Below are 17,002 nucleotides of genomic sequence, written 5' to 3'. Positions count from 1 at the left end.
CATAATCATCAGTATTAAAACAATTAAAGACCTGAAATATTTCAGTTGGTGTGCAATGAATCTGAAATATATGAAAGTCTCATTTTTATCATTACATTATGGAAAATAATGACCTTTATCACAATATGCTATTTTTTTGAGAAGGACCTGTATATGCAGCACTTAAAATAAAATTAATCATAAACTGTAAATTAAATAGACCAATAACATTTTTTTTTAATGATTTACTCTGATTATAACAAAGATTCCTTCAAGAAACCTCCCAATATAAATCATAAAACCATAATGACTTCTCTAAAAAAGTTAAGTCTGGACCACTTTTTTAGATTTTTCTACCTGGATTATTGAACATGCATCAGGACATAATGACTTCTGCTCATTCTAAATTTGTATCAATAAAGGTTGAATGAGTGGTTAGAGCTGTTGTCCTCCAATTTGAGAGTTGAAGGTTTGATTCCATCAGCAGCCACATGCTGAAGTGTCCCTGGCCTGGGCAAGACACTGAGTTCCTCATTGTCTCCAATGTGTGTCCCATTGTTGTATGAATGTGATCTAATGCACTTTCTATAGATCCATTAGAGTGCTGTATGAATGGGTAAATGAGGGCACAGATTGTAATGTAAAGTGCTTTGAGTATCTTGATAGAAAGGCACTATATAAGTGCAGACCATCATTAACTTCACGCAGACTCTCACATTGGTACATTTTCATCTTTAAATTACTTGGGCTGTTGCTTTCATACATCTCCTCCTACATGTCACTTTGTGAGTGCAGCTATGGTGTGCACTCTCAGGACATTATTACATGCAGTGTACCCTCGGTGCGGACCGAATGAGGCAAAAGGGCCTTCTCCTACTCCGCTCCTGTAAACTGGGACACCTTGCAAGAAGATCTGAAGCTCTCAACCTTGACCTCTAAAGGACAACTGCTAAGTTCATGGCAAAAACCAACAAAAGCATGTTCCTGTTTTTAGTATTTTGAATTGCTTTATAATATAGCTGTTTTTGTTTAGTTTAAAAACAAAATAATTTATTCCATTTACTTTTCATTTTATGTGCTTTTTATATGATTGGCTATTCTTGTCTGTAGCTCATCTGTGTTCTTTGTTTAAAACAGGTCTCTCTTGTAAACGAGTCCTTGAGGCTCAATGAGACTAACTTGTATAAATAATTATCCTGATGCATGCTCAATAATCCAGGTAGAAAAATCTAAAAAAGTTCAATTTGGTCCTCTGGAATTTCAAAACAAACAAAACAAAACAAAAAAATTGTAGAAACGTTTTGTCTTTCATCCAAAAGACTTCCTCTGTCTGAGGTGCTGTATTCAGCTCAGTCTTATAAATAGCACCCTCTCGCAGTGGATCAACCAGTTTGCTGCTGACAGCCAAAACCAGCTGCTCACATTGTCAAGAAGGACCATCAGCCTAACGATGGATCATTAGCACACTGATGGTTGCTTGCTATTCACAGGGGGCTGAGTGATACTAGCAATAACAGCATTGTAAGAGGGGGACAGTTGAACACGGAGGCCTCCGTCCCTGTTTAACGATGGACGATTTCACATCCTTGATAGAGAGGAACGATGGTTTGAGAGAGGAGTAAAGGAGGCCATCTTTGTGAAAAGAAACCGTCCATCATTAAACGGGTGGAGGCCTACAGCACATGTCATTGTGCAAAATGTGAATGTTTTAATGTGAACAAAATGTTATGTCTGAAAGGTGTATGTGTCACATTTCTTCCAGAGCAGGACCCTCACCCAGGCCACAACTGGACCCTCACCCAGACCAAAGCAGGACTCTTCCCATGGCCAAAGCAGGTCTCAGGAACATACTACACATCTCATGAACAGCAAGAGGTTTTTTTTTCTTCCATTTTAAGTGGGCCAAATTACTTCTATTAAAAGTAAACTAATGGAAATTGCTGCTGTAATTTGATTCTTTTAGAGGACAGAAGACGCCATCATTGTAGACCATCAGTGTGGTTCACACTGCTCTCACCCACCTGGAACAGGATTCCTACGTCCGTATGCTTTTTGTGGACTTCACATCTGCCTTCAACACCATGATTCCCCAAACCCTGATGGACAAACTACTCACATAGGACTAAGCCCCTCTCTATGCAACTGGGTCCTGGACTTCTTAACCAATAGCCCGCAGTCTGTGAAGATCCACAACTTCTCCTCCTCCACCATAACCCTCAGCACTGGCTCCCCTCAGCGCTGTGTGTTGAGCCCCCTCCTGTTCACTCTGCTTACATATGATTGTGCACCGACCCATCCAGGCTGTCATATTGTAAAGTTTGAAGATGATACAGCGGTGGTTGGATGCATCAAAAATGATGAGTCCAGCTACAAGCAGGAGGTGAAACACCTGGAAAGCTGGTGCAGGAAGGACAACTTTCACAACAATGTGAAGAAGACGAAGGAGATTGTTGTGGACTTCAGACGAAGCACCCCCCCCCCCCCCCCACACACACACACAGGAGGATCTTCAGTGGAGGTTGTGTAGCATTAAGTGTAGAACCACTAGACTAAGGAACAGCTTACCCTGAAGCTGTTAAATCCCTAACAAGGAAAATCACTGTAATGCCTCTTTCTTTAATTGGTGACGTGACTTATCTGTGCAGCTGATCTCTGATTATTCATGCTGGTGATCTCTTGCCTTTATGCTGCTGTATTCATACCCATCTGCTCACCACAGACTCATGTTCGGGCTGCTGTTTAATGCACCACATTATTTTACATTATTAGTGTTTAGCGCATATTTTAGTGTGTACTTTAATTTTTTTATACTGTATTTTATGATACTTTTTTTGTTGTTGCTATTATTATAATGTGAATTACAATAAAGAGTCATGTAACTTGCTGTGATCCCAGGTTTTGAACAGGTGTGACACTGGTGACACTGGTGTGTGTGGCCACAGCGTGCACATCTGATGTTGCTCTCAGTGGTCCTCAGTGTGCTCAGGGAGCTTGTGTTTGCCCAGACACATGAAAAATTAGAGTGAAAAGAAGGTCTGAGCCGCGAGGGGGCGCTGTTGGCTGCTCACTTGTTCTCACTGAGTCCATCAACTTGAGCAAATAAAATCCAGCTTGTGTTCACTTCAGAAAAGACTTCTGAGGCACGCTTTGTGGCTGAGAGGTGTCGTTTTGTTTTATTCTGTCGTTCAACTTTGGATATTTCATCACACTCTTGCAGAACTTCCTTCTTTCATCTCCATCAGGTAATATTTTGTAAAGTGTTAGTCATGCTTGTGTTTAAATCAAACCCAGTTTATGACACAGAAGATCAACATGTATTAATTATTGTTTCCATCTAGTCTAACATGTAGACTACTGTGCGTTTGGTCTGTTTCAGACTTTTAGAAGATTTTACTTGTGTGCCTCGTTAGTGGATGTTTGTGTTGAATGTGAGATACAGAAGATCTGCAGCAGCATGTTGCCTCCAGTGAAGAAGGACCGGGTCATCACTCACCTCCCAAAGGTTCACGCACCCTAACAGTCTTCAGTGTGCACTTTACATTAAATTTACCAGTACACTTGTTCAGATTCTGTATAACCATAACCCTGAAATAACATCAAATTTGAGGGAAAAATACTAAAAGTAATGAAAAACTAGCTGGATGCACAACTTATTTGCAGATGTTGAGTTTGGATTAGTTTTTTTGGATTGTGTAAGGTCCTTAAGAACTACTGTCATCCTTATTTTAGAGCTTCCTCTGCTTTTGCCTGATGAATGATTAACAGTGTTCTGCTGAAGAGCAGGGAAACACCTCAAACATGCAGAATATTAGCCCCGAGGACGAGGATTGAACACCACTAAAGGCTTTGCAGCCATTAAACTCCAGATGAATCTTAAGTTTTCCAAAGAAAACTAAACCATCTGTGTCAACATTTATGTTGTTCATTTGAATACATTTAAATTATTATTATTATTATTATTTTTAAAGTAGCCAAACTTTAAATTTTTTATTGTGATCATAAAGAAGGAAGGACAAAATTTCCACTTAACATATAATCAAATTTAAGCTTAATGGCATTAATTATAGCATTCTGTTTAGGGGAAGAAAATCCCAGCAATATATTGTTAAAAAAACAAACTTATTTGAGGATACATGGAGGTGTTTGTTTCATGGTATGGACCTTGGCCCATATTCAGATTGTCATTCACAGACTGATGAATATAACGAACAAATACAGCCAGCAAAAATAGGTATTTCTGTTAGCTAAATATCAGGAAAAAACATTGGTCATGCAGCAAAGCAACTGCTTTGGGCACAAGTCATCTTACAGAAAGAAGAGCTGAATTTGTTAATACTTTGGAAAGGCCAAGTCGTACTGAAATGAACTTAATTTCTCCTGTCTAATGGGCAGGGTTGTTAGTTAACCAGAGACATCCTCTGCAGTTATTAGACAAAGGGGGCATCTCATATACTCTGGCTGCTCACGCCTGAGTTCTACTACCTTTATTGAATAAATTATTAGCCTGGAATAACGCTTTTGCCCTTTTGTTAAACTGTAGTTTGTAAGTCTTTCATTATGTTTAGTCATCTTTAAGCATCTAAGTCTAAACAGATATTCACAAGTTTTCAGCGTTTCAAACCCAGCCCAAGCTGTAAACGTGCACCCACATGTTCATGCTGGAATTTGATGACAACTAAGCTGAGAAGGATTTCCCCTTAGATCAGGGGTGTCAAACTCACTTACAAAAGGGGGCCAAAATTAAATTTTTTCAAACTAAGTGCTGGTTTCAGAATCTACATTAACTCAAGTTAGATACCCAACATCTTTTCATGGTTGCAGGTTCCTCAACAAAAGTTTGATTGGTCTCATTTGACGTTCTCTGTTGCACTTTTGACATCATAATCAAAGATTACTGAAAATTTTCAAGTGGAAAAAGTATTTTACATTTAAGATATCATCTTGGGGGCAAGATAAGATGTGAACAAGGGCCACAGTTGGCCCCCGGGCGTTGAATTTGACACATATGCCTTAGATGTAGCTTGTATGCTTCTGATTTTCAGTCAGACATTTGGTGAAACCTTTTACTTTTACCGAGCACTGAGCACACTTCTTGGTTTCTAATTGAATTATTTTTATTTATTTGCAGTGTTTTAGCCCGAATGCAGCTCTGCACACCAAAGAAGGCTTCCACCCACAGGTGAAGGCAGCGTGTCAGGTTCAGAAGACAGACAGGTGAGATCAGATTAATTTTATAAAGGCAGCACGTCGCCTCCTGTCTGGCTCTAGCTGCACACACGAGTGTGGAAGCTAAATTCAGTCAACCTTAATTTAGACAGGTAAATCCCATTGAACCCCGAGGACTCATTTACAAGAGAGACCTGATTTCAACAAAGAATGATGACAACAATGGACAAATGAAATTAGTCCATTAGTCTTATTAGTCCAAATGAAATTATAAATGAATTTGTCTTGTTAGTTGCGTTGAAGTCACGCTGCAGAAAGTCAGCTGACTTCCATCTTCCAAATGCACTTTCTGAACACAGTCTGGTGAAGACTGATTCAACAAGTGTTAATATGTTTGTTATAAAATGTGATTTTTTTTCTCAAAAAGCTGGTCACAACTGTTTCCAGAAGACAATAGTTTTTTTTTCATAAACTCCTACAGCTAACTCATAATTTACTCAAATTAGAGTTCTTCGAGCATATCTTAGGCTGTGTCTAGTTATTGCTCTACAGCAAGATTACATCTGGTATGATTTTAATGCTGTTGTCCATCATAATTATTATTAATCTTTATTTAACCAGGGAAATCCTATTGAGATCACAGATCTCTTTTGCAAGGGAGGCCTAGGCCGGAAGATGAACATAAGAACAGTATAACCCAGCTCTAAGACCACTGTATGAGTTTGTTTTACATCATTTTTGGGTCAGCTCCACCAAGATTCCTTGATTTAAACAAGACTGAGGTTTTTGTTTTTGGACCTGAGCATCTTAGGAATAATTTTTTCACTTTTTCAACCTCCTTAGATGACATTAATCTGTCCTCCAGCTCTAATGTTAAAAATCTTGGTGTTATTGTTGATCAGGACATGTCTTTTATCCCCCACATTAAAATGTTACTAGAACTGCCTTCTTCCACCTGCGTAATATCACTAAAATTAAAAACATCTTATCTCAAAATGATGCTGAAAAACTGGTTCATGCATTTGTCACGTCTAGACTGGACTATTGCAATGGTTTATTATCTGGGTGTCCAAATACTTCTTTAAAACGTCTTCAATTGATACAAAATGCTGCTGTCAGAGTTTTAACTGGAGTTAGTAGGAAAGATCATATCTCTCCAGTTTTAGCTTCTCTCCACTGGCTCCCAGTCAAATCCAGAATAGAATTCAAAATCTTACTTCTAACCTACAAAGCCCTCAACAGCTTAGCTTCATCTTATATTACAGATCTTATTGTCCCACATTTTCCTAACAGAGCACTTCATTCTGAGACTGCAGGTTTACTTACAATTCCTAGAGTTTCCAAAGCAGAATGGGAGGAAGATCTTTCAGTTATCAGGCTCCTCTCTTGTGGAACCAACTTCCAGTTTCTGTCCGTGAGGCTGACACATTGTCCAGTTTGAAGACTGAACTTAAGACTTTCCTTCTTGATAAATCCTATAGCTAGGGTTGGCTTGTTATGCTGCTATAGGCTTAGACTACTGGAGGGCAAATTGACCTCATTTCCTTAAATGAATTGTTAAAACTGAATAGTTTTCATTTGATATTATTTCTGTCTTAACATGTTATTCTCGACCTGCCATTGTGTATCTGTTCCTCCTTCCTGTTCCTCTCAAACTCAGCTGTTTGAAGCAGATGGTCGCTTGTCCTGAGCCTGGTTTTGCTAAAGGTTCCTCATGCGGGAGTTTTTCTTTCCACTGTCACCTTCATGCTCGCTCAAGATGAGAGTTCTGAGATGGAGTTAAACTCAAAGCAGTCTGCTCCTCAGATACATGATATTAACTTATTTTTATATATATATGAATGTTTCTGTTCAGTGCCCTGAGATGACTCCTGTTGTGACCTGGCACTATATAAGTAAACTGAAATGAATTGAATTTTAAAAGAGTAATCGATCATGGCCCTGGACAGCGTGTACTGTGCAGTCATAAAATTTATGTTGGCACATCGTTGGTCACAAATGACAAAATATACTTCACATGAGCAACATGGATGCAAAAAGAAGCCTGTATGGTGATCAATGTATTTTAAGTTTTTAAGGCCAACCATCATAGCAGAAGAAAAGCTGGCTTTAGAAATGCATGATATTTATCAAGCTGCTGTCGGGACTCTCACATTAGTTTCTTTTTAATAGTTGGAACTGAAACAAACATGTGAAGGTGCACAGACTGAGCATGATGTATTAACTTATGATTTTAATTTTGTGTTTCCAGCTTTAACGTTGCCAAGGTCATTGTTGTTGGAGACGTTTCAGTTGGGAAAACTTGTTTGATCAGCAGGTGAGAAACAATCAGAAACCTTGAACTTCAGAAATCCTCAACATATTATTTTTACATGAATAATTCAGATTGTTTTTTTTCCACTGACACATGATTGAGTTTTGTGTTAATTTAGAAAACGTGTTTTTTCAATAGTACAAAAAAACCCGATACCTTACATAAAATGTAATTTGATTTAAATGGAGTTGAGTTCTTTAATATTTTGTGAGGATTTTACATTTTAATGCTTCAGGGGAAATTCAGGTTTATGTTAAAACTTATTTAGTAACACGTGCAGTTCACAGAAACACATGGAAACTGTCACAAACCAGGGTTTTGGATTCAAAATAAGCCAAACACAGGAGTGCAAAAATTAAGAACAGCTTTTATTAATAAGGCTGCTGGTAGCTGGAGTCAGGGTCCAAATGGCAAAGCAGGAGTCAAACACAGGGAGTCAGTGGTACAAGGGTAATCCAAAAGGGTGGTCCGTGAGTCGAGGTCATAGACTGAAGAGGAGGTCGTTACCGTGATCAGATAGGCAGAACAGAACCAGATGAGGAGCAGGCAAAAACGGAAAATCCAAAAGGCAAGGCGTGAGGTCGAAAATCCAATAAAACAAGGCTTGAGGTTCAGGCATGAAACTATGAAGGCTTGAAAATCAGGGACCGTGGAAGGTGTAACAGACAGAAAGCTGCAGACAGGAAGCAGAGCTGGCAGAAACCAAATGAACATAGAGAAAACTAGAAACCAAGCAGTGAAAAGAGTGTTTTAGCAAAGATTAAAGTGTGCATCGTGACAGGAAACATTCACTTCCTCACAGAGGCTTCAGGTCACTTTGATTTAATCAAAACAATCCACCTCTGAATCAAAGATACATTTAACCCCATACGACCTGTGCTGGTTGGCTATAAGGTGTCTGTCTGTTAGCTAACACAAATTAGCTATACCTCAGTCCGCTTTACTGATGCTGAGCTGAAGTTTGTTGTGGTAGTAGCTGAGAGTCATCCCATACACATACCTAATAGACAAATAGAGATCTTTGTTTACAAGTTTGATGTGAAAAGCAGCGGGTGATATGTATTTCTTCAATATATGTTAGTTTTAATTTTCTTCAGTTTTTATTTATTCATATATTCATGTCATTTATTAACTTTTTGATGCATTGTTTCATTAAAATGTTTGCCAGAGGAAACTTGCTCTATAAATATTTTATCCATCCATTATCTTTAACTACATCTTCCTGTCCGGGTCATGGGCACCCAGCCCGTGCCCTTATATTTATTTATAAAATGTAAAATTATGTTACTAGTTGTAATTTTTCTCTCTCTGCTACTTTGTTTTTCTGTTTGTTTTTGTTGGTTGCCTTGCCTGTAAGGTTCTGTAAGGATGCGTTTGATCGAAGTTACAAAGCCACCATTGGGGTGGATTTTGAGATGGAACGCTTCGAGGTGCTTGGTGTTCCCTTCAGTTTACAGCTGTGAGTATGACGCTGCACCTCACGTTAAACTCATCTTCATGCTGAGCACCAAAATCCTTCACCGATCGGAAACAGGAAAAGACGGGTTGAAACCGTCTATTTTTTCCTATTCAGAAGTTCTTGAATCTGATCTTATAATTGAATAACTGTGAGGTTGTCCTCTAGAAAATTCGATAATCTAATTCAGACTGTTGAGCGGCACCCTAATTACAGATGTTTCCCTTGTCATGGTGACTGCAGCCTTAAAGCAGCTTGAAAACTGAAGTGTGTTGCTTCTCAGTCTTAATGCGCCAGTTTAAATTGTTTGATCTGTTCCAGGTGGGACACAGCAGGTCAGGAGAGATTCAGGTGCATTGCTTCAACATATTACAGAGGAGCACAAGGTGAGTTTAGCTCAGCCGTCATAATGTGTTGTGAAAAAAAAGTTTCTTTCATCTTCTGGTGTTTCATTTCTCATCCACCTGTCTCCAGCCATCATCGTGGTGTTTGACTTGAGTAGTGTCAGCTCATTAGCACACGCCAGGTACACAACAACACAATATTTTCTAATTTCGAGTCCATTATAAATCCATTTTGAGTCATATACCTGTGTGTGTGTGTAGGCTGTGGCTGGAGGATGCCATGAAGGAAAATGATCCGTCCAGTGTTTTGCTTTTCCTCGTTGGGACCAAGAAGGACCTCAGCGTGGGTGAATTTCATAAAGAAACAAATGTTCATGGATATTAGACCTGAACAATGTACTCAGTTGACTGATTTGTTGTTTGTGCAATAAATTAACTCGCACAAATTGTTTTCAAGACTTGAACCTTTGACTCTGTAAAACTGTGAATGTAATAGTGTTGACTAAAATGTTGGGCCGTAATTTGTCAAACTAACATGAGCCGTGACGACCAGGTCTGTTCAGCTCACTCAGATTATAGCTAGGGAGGATTTTTTAAATAGTCTGCCACAATAAAAGGCAGGTGATAATATCTGCACTGGACTAAATTAAAGAAACTTTTAGAAAGTAATCATCTTAACATTAAACATCTACAACTGACTTTTAGAGTCAACCTTCAACGCAAGAGCTAACTAGAGAAATTGCATTTCCTGCGAAAATGCAGTGTGAATGCTTATTGCTGAAAAACAGCTGAAATTAGCTGAAAAAAAAACATGCTAAAATGGAAGAACAGCCCTAAATTAGCAAACGAAAGCAGAAAGAACACATATTTGCTGAATTGGGTTTAAATAAGCAGAAATTAGCACAAAAATTAGGAAATTAGCTTTAACAAACAGCTGTAAAGTAGCTGAAAAGACACAGAGAAACTTAAGCAACCAGAAAGAAGCAGAAAGAGCTGAAATGAACTCCAAAAATGTGGAATTAGCTGAAAAGCTAAAATTGGCACAAAAACAGGTAAATAGTATCTGAAATAACAAAAAAGGTTGAATCGTGTCATCTGGACTTCGTTTTTTTGTTAAAAAGAAACGTTTCGCCCCTCATCCAAGAGGCTTCGTCGGTCTGAGGCCTAGCCATCTGGTATTACCTTTTTTGTTGTTATATACCTGGATGACTGAGAAAACAAACTTTGTGTTTTTGAAACCATTAGTGAAAAGGCCAGACTTCAGGGGTATCTGAGGCAGGCTTGGAACACAAGAGTCAGGGTGGCTTCTGGGTAATACCAGATGGCTAGGCCTCAGACTGACGAAGCCTCTTGGATGAGGGGCGAAACGTTTCTTTTTAACAAAAAAACGAAGTCCAGATGACATGATTCAACCTTTTTTGTTGTTATATACCTGGATGACTGAGAAAACAAACTTTGAGTATCTGAAATAGCATAAAAAGCTGAAACTACCAGAAAAATGCTTAAAGGAGCATAACTAGCTGTAATTATCATAAAATAATTTAATTAGGCTGAATTGAGCAGAAATTACCACAAAAAACTATTATTTTTCTCAAAACAACAGAAATGAGCTAAAAATGCTAACAAGCTAGCTGAAAATGTAGAACAAGCTTAAATTAGTAGAAGAAAGCAGAAATAGCACGTTTGCCCAATTAGACTGAAAGAAGCGGAAATGAGCACAAAAAATGGAAATTATTTAAAAAACAAACAAACATTTAAATTAGCAAAAAAACAGCTGAATAGTAGCTAAAAAAAGCAAAAAGAAGCTTTAAATTACCAGAAGGAAGTAGAGGGAGCACATTTTTTACTGAATTAGGCTGAAAATAATTGAAATGAGTGCAAAAAAATTGTAATTAACTGAAAAAGCTAAAATTAGCATAAAACAGCTAAATAGTAGCTGAAATAGCTGAAAAAGTTGAAACTTGCAGAAAGAATCTGATAGGAGCACAAAACAGCTGATTTTAGCTGAAAACAAGTTTAAATTTGCACAAGGAAGCTGAGTTTTCTATGAGAAAAACGTGGCAGAAAATATTACCTGTAAATATTTCAAAAAGCTAAAGTTGCACTGATACCAAAAGTCATAGCACCCTTCTCCTGAACGAGCTGAAAGCTTTGAAATATGATTTGTTGAAATAGCAAAAAACTATTTGAAGAAGAAAGATGCTGAAAAACGCATGGAATCACATGGATCACAATAGCGTGAATGCTTCCTAAACATTCACACTATTAACTTTAGCAAACCTAAAAATTATTATAATCTAGCCAGTTTTACAGCTACTGAGCTCAAATTTGCTGTGGTAGTAACTGAGAGGGATCCCAGATACATCCTCTGAGCACTAACAGATTGTGCAACATCAACACCTTTGCAATGCAAGGTAGTGGGCAATATGCACACAAATGTTTTGTTACTTCTACACATATTGAGGCATTATGATGAAAACCCCGGGAGCCTTTCTGGGTGGAGTTTGCATGTTCTTTCCATGCATGCATGGGTTTTCTCCGGTTTCCTCCCACAGACCAAAAACATGCATGTTAGGCTGATTGGTAACTCTAAATTGTCCCTAGGTGTGAGTGAGAGAGTGAATGGTTGTTTGTCTCGTTTGTCTCATTTGTTGTCCCTAAGAGTTTTTCTAGTTATTTTCTGATAACCCAAACTCCATAGTTACAACTTCCCAACTCTTTTTCACTCCTCAGTCTCCTGAACTGTTGGCTCAGACCGAACAGGAAGCCATCAGACTCTCTGAGGAAATCAGAGCAGAGTACTGGGCCGTGTCCGCAAAGTCAGGTGGGACAGAAACCGACATTAATGAGCCCTTGACTATTTATTTAATTTGTTTCACTGAACCCTGCTCTTTGTGTGTTTGACGTCTCAGGAGACGGAGTCCGGGACTTCTTCTTACGCGTTGCATCTTTGGCTTTTGAGGCGAACGTTCTGGCTGAGCTGGAGCTGAGTGAGTCGAGGCACGTCAAAGACATAATCAGTGAGTCACTTCCTGCAGGAGCAGTCAGCGGGTTGTTCTCAACAACTAAAATGTTCTTTTTTAAATGTTAACAAAGCTGGAAATGAATTGTTAAAAATGATAATAGAACACGACTCTGTGAGCTTCCAGACTTTGTTGGGTTTTGATTGTTTCCTTCCTCGACACTGCGAAAAGCATACTTTTGTTCCCGTGTTGCATTCAGGGATCACAGACAACACAGGAGATGCCAAACCAAAGAGAAAGTCCAACTGTTGCTGAACCTCGACCAGTTTGCTAAAGTGATGACATGCAGACCAGACTACTCACCAGAAACAGCACGGACTCTGTGTGAATATCGAGAAGAGGTATCAGCTGATGATGGCGGTGATAATGGCCTTCAGAAGGATTTAGTCATGATCCAAGCTGTTCTTCAACATAATGAACTCTGTGTTGAGTGTGTAAACTAGCCTGTCAGCAGAATGCCTTAAACTCAACTTTCTCAGGATTTCTTACTGCTGACCGTCCTGCAACAAGCGAGCCTTTCGGATGTCTGTGATTTTACAAATATTTATTAAAAGAGGAAGGAACCTGGTTGACGTCTTCATTAAAATGCCCATCGTTATGGTGTAATATTTTCTTTTCTTTCAATTTTGGTTGAGATGTCAAAATAAAACCCACTGCTTTTTAAAGTTGTCCTTGCTTGGCCTCCCATCACGTGTCTCTGGGCTCAAATGACCTCCGATCGTGCTCATAAATCTCTTCCCTCCTCTGACACGAGGGCTCACATGATCTTTAAATGGGGAGATTGTTCTCAGGGATGGAAGAAACACATGACTCCCTCCAGGGTTCAAAAAGTTCATGAATTGGTAAGCCTGTACATTATTTTCTGTTTTATACAACTTGGGGACAGAAAAAAAAAAAAAAAAACCTTTGCTGTTTTTCAACCTCAAAATTCAAATTTAATAGAATAAAAATCACCCAAAAGCACAATGACAACAGAATAAACATGTCATTGAAACAATACTTTCAGGTTGCTATGTTCAAATAAATAACATTGTTAATACCTCCAGGACAAATCAGTGCAGGTGTTTTTACAGCTGGATCTTATTCATCCATGTATGGTGGTTTGATTATTTAGAAAATGTCAAAATCAAATCTCCACAAAAACATGAAGGATATGAAGGTGACTACTGTCAATTTTTGGCTTTTTTCATCTCTGCTCTTTGCAGACGATGTGGTCCTGTTGGCATCATCGTGCCAGGATCTTCTGCTTTCAATGGAGCAGTTTGCAGCCGAGTGTGAAGCAGCTGCGACGAGGATCATCACCTCCAAATCTGAGGCCATTGTCCTCAGTTGGAAAAGGTGGATTGCTCTCTTCAGGTCAAGGGTGAGGTTCTGCCTCAAGTGGAGGAGCTCAAGTATCTCTGTGTTTTGTTCATGAGTGAGGGAAGAATGGAGCATGAGATTGACAGATTAGTGCAGCGTCTGAGGTATTACGGACCCTGTACCGGTCCATTGTGGTGAAGAGGGAACTGAGCTGTAAGGCAAAGCTCTCTTGTTTACCAGCCTGTCTACGACTACTCTCACCTATGACCACAAACTCTGGGTAGTGACCGAAAGAATATTGCAGATACAGATGGTTGAAATGAGTTTCCTCCAGAGTAGCTGGACTCTCCCTTAGAGACAGGGTGAGAAGTTCAGTTATCCAGGAGTGACTCAGAGTAGAACCACTGCTCCTCCACATCGAGTGAATTGAAGTGGTTTGGGCAGCTGGTAAGGACGTTCCCTAGGTGCCACCCTAGGGAGGTGCTTAGGGCATGTCTGACTGGGAGGAGACCCCGGTGAAAACCCAGGACACGCTGGAGAGACTATGTCTCTTGGTTGGCCTGAGAATCCTCCCAGAAGAGGTGGCTGTGGAAAGAGATGTCTGGGCCTCTCTGCTTATGCTGCTGCCACCACACCCCAATTTTCAAACAAGTGATAATGGATGGATAAAAAAAAAAAATAAATTTCCATATGCCCAGTGTTAGTTTCTCCAGTCAGCACAACAGAAGCCAAAGCATTTACTATGAACACTTTTATTAAAGAGATCACAGATAGAAAAGGTCATCAGCATCACTACAGATGACATTTCTCCACCATCAACAGCTACTGTTGACAACCAATCAGTCTTTCAGAGACAGGTGCAATATCTTAACTTGGCAAGAGAAGTAAAACGTTTTAAAAACAATAATTATTTAAAACAATACGCATATAATGGGAGGGACCATGATACTTTGCACACACTGCTGATTAAAGCACACCAATAAATAGCAGTGCTGCTTGTTTGTACTGTGGCACAGAGGCACAGCGAAAATTAAAGTGAATGCATGAGGGAAGCAGAGAGGCATTAAAATGCCAAACAACAATCACAAAAAGGAATTTGTTCATGTTTTTTCTACTGAAATAAATGCGTGTAGTTCAGCTTGGAACATAAAGTCTGATAGGGTTTTCTGATAGTGTTAGAAAAACTTAAACTCATCCACTGAAACATAATTTTACTGCTGCAAAGACGTGAAAGATCGTTAGCTGGTTTCAGTAAGAAACTGGTACTGTGTCAGTTACAGCAGTGAACGAGATCATTTCCTTCAAAACAGCAAACGTAACTCAGCGGAAGATGTGAAGGAGTCACTGAATTGCAAACACTTGTGCATGGATGCAAAAAAATAAAAATTCAGAGTAAAAACTAAAAACACCCAATACTCTATAATGTTGGCTTGACAATTAAGTATTTAGTCAAGTTGGAATTTGTTACTAGAATCTGTAAAACAAGTACTACCTTTCTCTACAATGTTTTGCATTTCTGCTCGAGGTCATAACGAACCCCGTCAGAGGCATGTTGTTCATGGTCACAGTCTACAGTAGCTACAGGAGCCAAACGCACTCAGCTAATCATAATACAGCGTGTGGTGGAGACGATCAGCAGGAACCCATAATCTTTCATCTATACAGTTGTTTGAGAAACGTGAAGAGCAGAGTCTCAAGGTTTCGAACAGAAAACAGAAGTTTTTATTCATTCTGACGGATTTCATACAAAAAATAAATAAATTTCCGGATCGATTTGACAAAGTGTTGTTATGGCAAACGCTTTCAGAACTCCACCTACCAACCATAATGGGGGAGGTGAAGTGATCTGCTCTGTCAAAATCATTCAAGGATCAAACTGAAAAGCATCACAAAACAAAGATAGGACAGCTGGTCTGTCAGTGTCTGAGTAGGTCCATTTCCTATATGTAACTGATATTTCAAGTAGTTTTTTGTTTTTAACTCGCTGTAGTTTTTTCTGCTTGACATAAAGAGTATTATTTTGACTATACAGAATACTTTGCAGTCTAAGCAGATTGGCTGGAGGTGAGGATGTGAAACGTTTGGTATGAAATAACAAGAAATGAGTAGACATGGGTCTTGATACCAAATTTAGGGTTAAATTTTCAAGAAGTGAAGCACATATATGAATAGACCATTGAGGAAGATGATGTGGGGTTTAGGAGGAAAAAAAGGGTGAAAGGCTATCCATGTGAGTCAGGGAGCTGGGGGTGTTGCAACACCGCCCCCACATGGTCCTATCGGTCCATTTCGTCCAGCAGGGGTGTGGCATCTCCAGCAAGCGACATGGGTGTGCTCTCAATCATGGGGCTGGGTGACGGTCGCGGTGTCATCCTCTGGGTTTTCTTTCGCCCTTCTGCTTCTTTCTCCTTTAGCCACTGCTCAGCCATCTTTCCCCAGTCTACGGCGGAGGAACTGCTGCTCGGCCTGCAGAGGAGAAAGCGTTTTATTTGACAGCATTTGAATAAAGAAAAGGTCAAGATGGGTGGGTTGGCTTTTTATTTTTAATGAATTATCAGAATGGAGCTTGCCCACCACCTAGTGGATGAATAATGCTACAAAAAATAAATAAAATGTTCTGCATGACAAACAAAATGGCCAGATGTTCTGGAAATATTAGGGTAAAAAAAAAAACAATTTTCTTACTTTGGCTGTGGCAGTGGTTGCGGCTGCTGCTGCTGTTGTGGCGTTCGTCCTCGGGAGGAGGTAGAGGACGAGGGTGTTCCGGATGATGGACCATGAAGACTGCTGTGGGGGCCGTGATGTGCCATGTGTGGGAGGGCATGTGTGTGTGAAGACTGCGGGGTGGATCCTGGATACTGTGGCGTGCCCAGAGTCTGTTGGCTTGGTGTAGTGAAGGCGTAGCTGGGTGTCATCAAGGGTGTTGCTATGGGCTGCTGAGGTGTGGCAAATACCTGCACAGGACAATGTATGGCTTAAAACAGTGAGATGCTGGTAACTTGATAAAGTTTAGGATTTATTTTAACATTAATGTGATTAACATTTGTATGATCACACCTGTAACTTCTTAAAGTGTAAAATGAATCCTAAATCTGTCTGTTAGGAGTCCATACACAACCTTTCTTTCCACAACAGTAAAAAAAAAAAAAAATCTTTACATGATAAGCAGAGGAGCTCCCTCCCCCTCCTCCTGTGCTGCCACCATAGCCGTACTGGCTGGAGCCCCACTGTGCAGGGGTGGTGTTGGGGTTCTGGCCTTGGCCTGTGACTGCGGCGATGGCGTTGAACATCTGGGAAGTCATGTTGCGTGGGAGGGCGTTGACAGCTCGAGTCAAGTCTGGGAAGAACGAAGGGGAATCAGTTTGAAAACGGCAGAATGAAGTACATCTACAGCAGAATGAAGTACATCTACAGCAGA

General features: G+C 39.7%; 2 protein-coding genes across 3 annotated transcripts in view; one reads left to right on the top strand and one right to left on the bottom strand.

Moving 5' to 3' along the window:
* The first annotated feature begins 3,433 nt into the window (after positions 1–3,433).
* rab34b (RAB34, member RAS oncogene family b) lies at positions 3,434–12,537 on the top strand. The gene is made up of 10 exons (XM_037687355.1): positions 3,434–3,481; positions 5,108–5,193; positions 7,397–7,462; positions 8,817–8,918; positions 9,237–9,301; positions 9,390–9,441; positions 9,521–9,602; positions 11,993–12,083; positions 12,172–12,279; positions 12,482–12,537. Exons 1-10 carry the CDS (start codon positions 3,434–3,436, stop codon positions 12,535–12,537), a joined length of 756 nt encoding a protein of 251 aa, XP_037543283.1.
* A 1,885-nt stretch (positions 12,538–14,422) lies between these two features.
* The window catches only part of supt6h (SPT6 homolog, histone chaperone and transcription elongation factor), a 19,925-nt gene continuing 17,345 nt past the window's right edge, over positions 14,423–17,002 (bottom strand). For both annotated transcript variants that reach the window (XM_037687934.1, XM_037687935.1), the window contains exons 35-37: positions 16,743–16,921; positions 16,270–16,538; positions 14,423–16,050 (exon numbers count right to left, since the gene is read on the bottom strand). In XM_037687934.1, the coding sequence (XP_037543862.1) occupies positions 15,861–16,050; positions 16,270–16,538; positions 16,743–16,921 (638 nt within the window). In that variant the 3' untranslated portion in view covers positions 14,423–15,860. The remainder of the gene's footprint in view (positions 16,051–16,269; positions 16,539–16,742; positions 16,922–17,002) is intronic.

Source organism: Nematolebias whitei, chromosome 14, assembly GCF_014905685.2.
Source record: "Nematolebias whitei isolate Nwh7 chromosome 14, NemWhi1, whole genome shotgun sequence".
Classification (NCBI taxonomy): domain Eukaryota; kingdom Metazoa; phylum Chordata; class Actinopteri; order Cyprinodontiformes; family Rivulidae; genus Nematolebias; species Nematolebias whitei.
Note: the sequence above shows the minus strand (reverse complement) of the source record. Positions and strands in the feature narration are given on the sequence as shown.

Coding starts and splice junctions, on each gene's coding strand:
- rab34b (XM_037687355.1), top strand. CDS start 3,434: ATGTTGCCTCCAGTGAAGAAGGACCGGGTCATCACTCACCTCCCAAAG. Junction 3,482..5,107: donor TCATCACTCACCTCCCAAAG/GTTCACGCACCC, acceptor ATTTATTTGCAG/TGTTTTAGCCCGAATGCAGC. Junction 9,442..9,520: donor AGCTCATTAGCACACGCCAG/GTACACAACAAC, acceptor GTGTGTGTGTAG/GCTGTGGCTGGAGGATGCCA.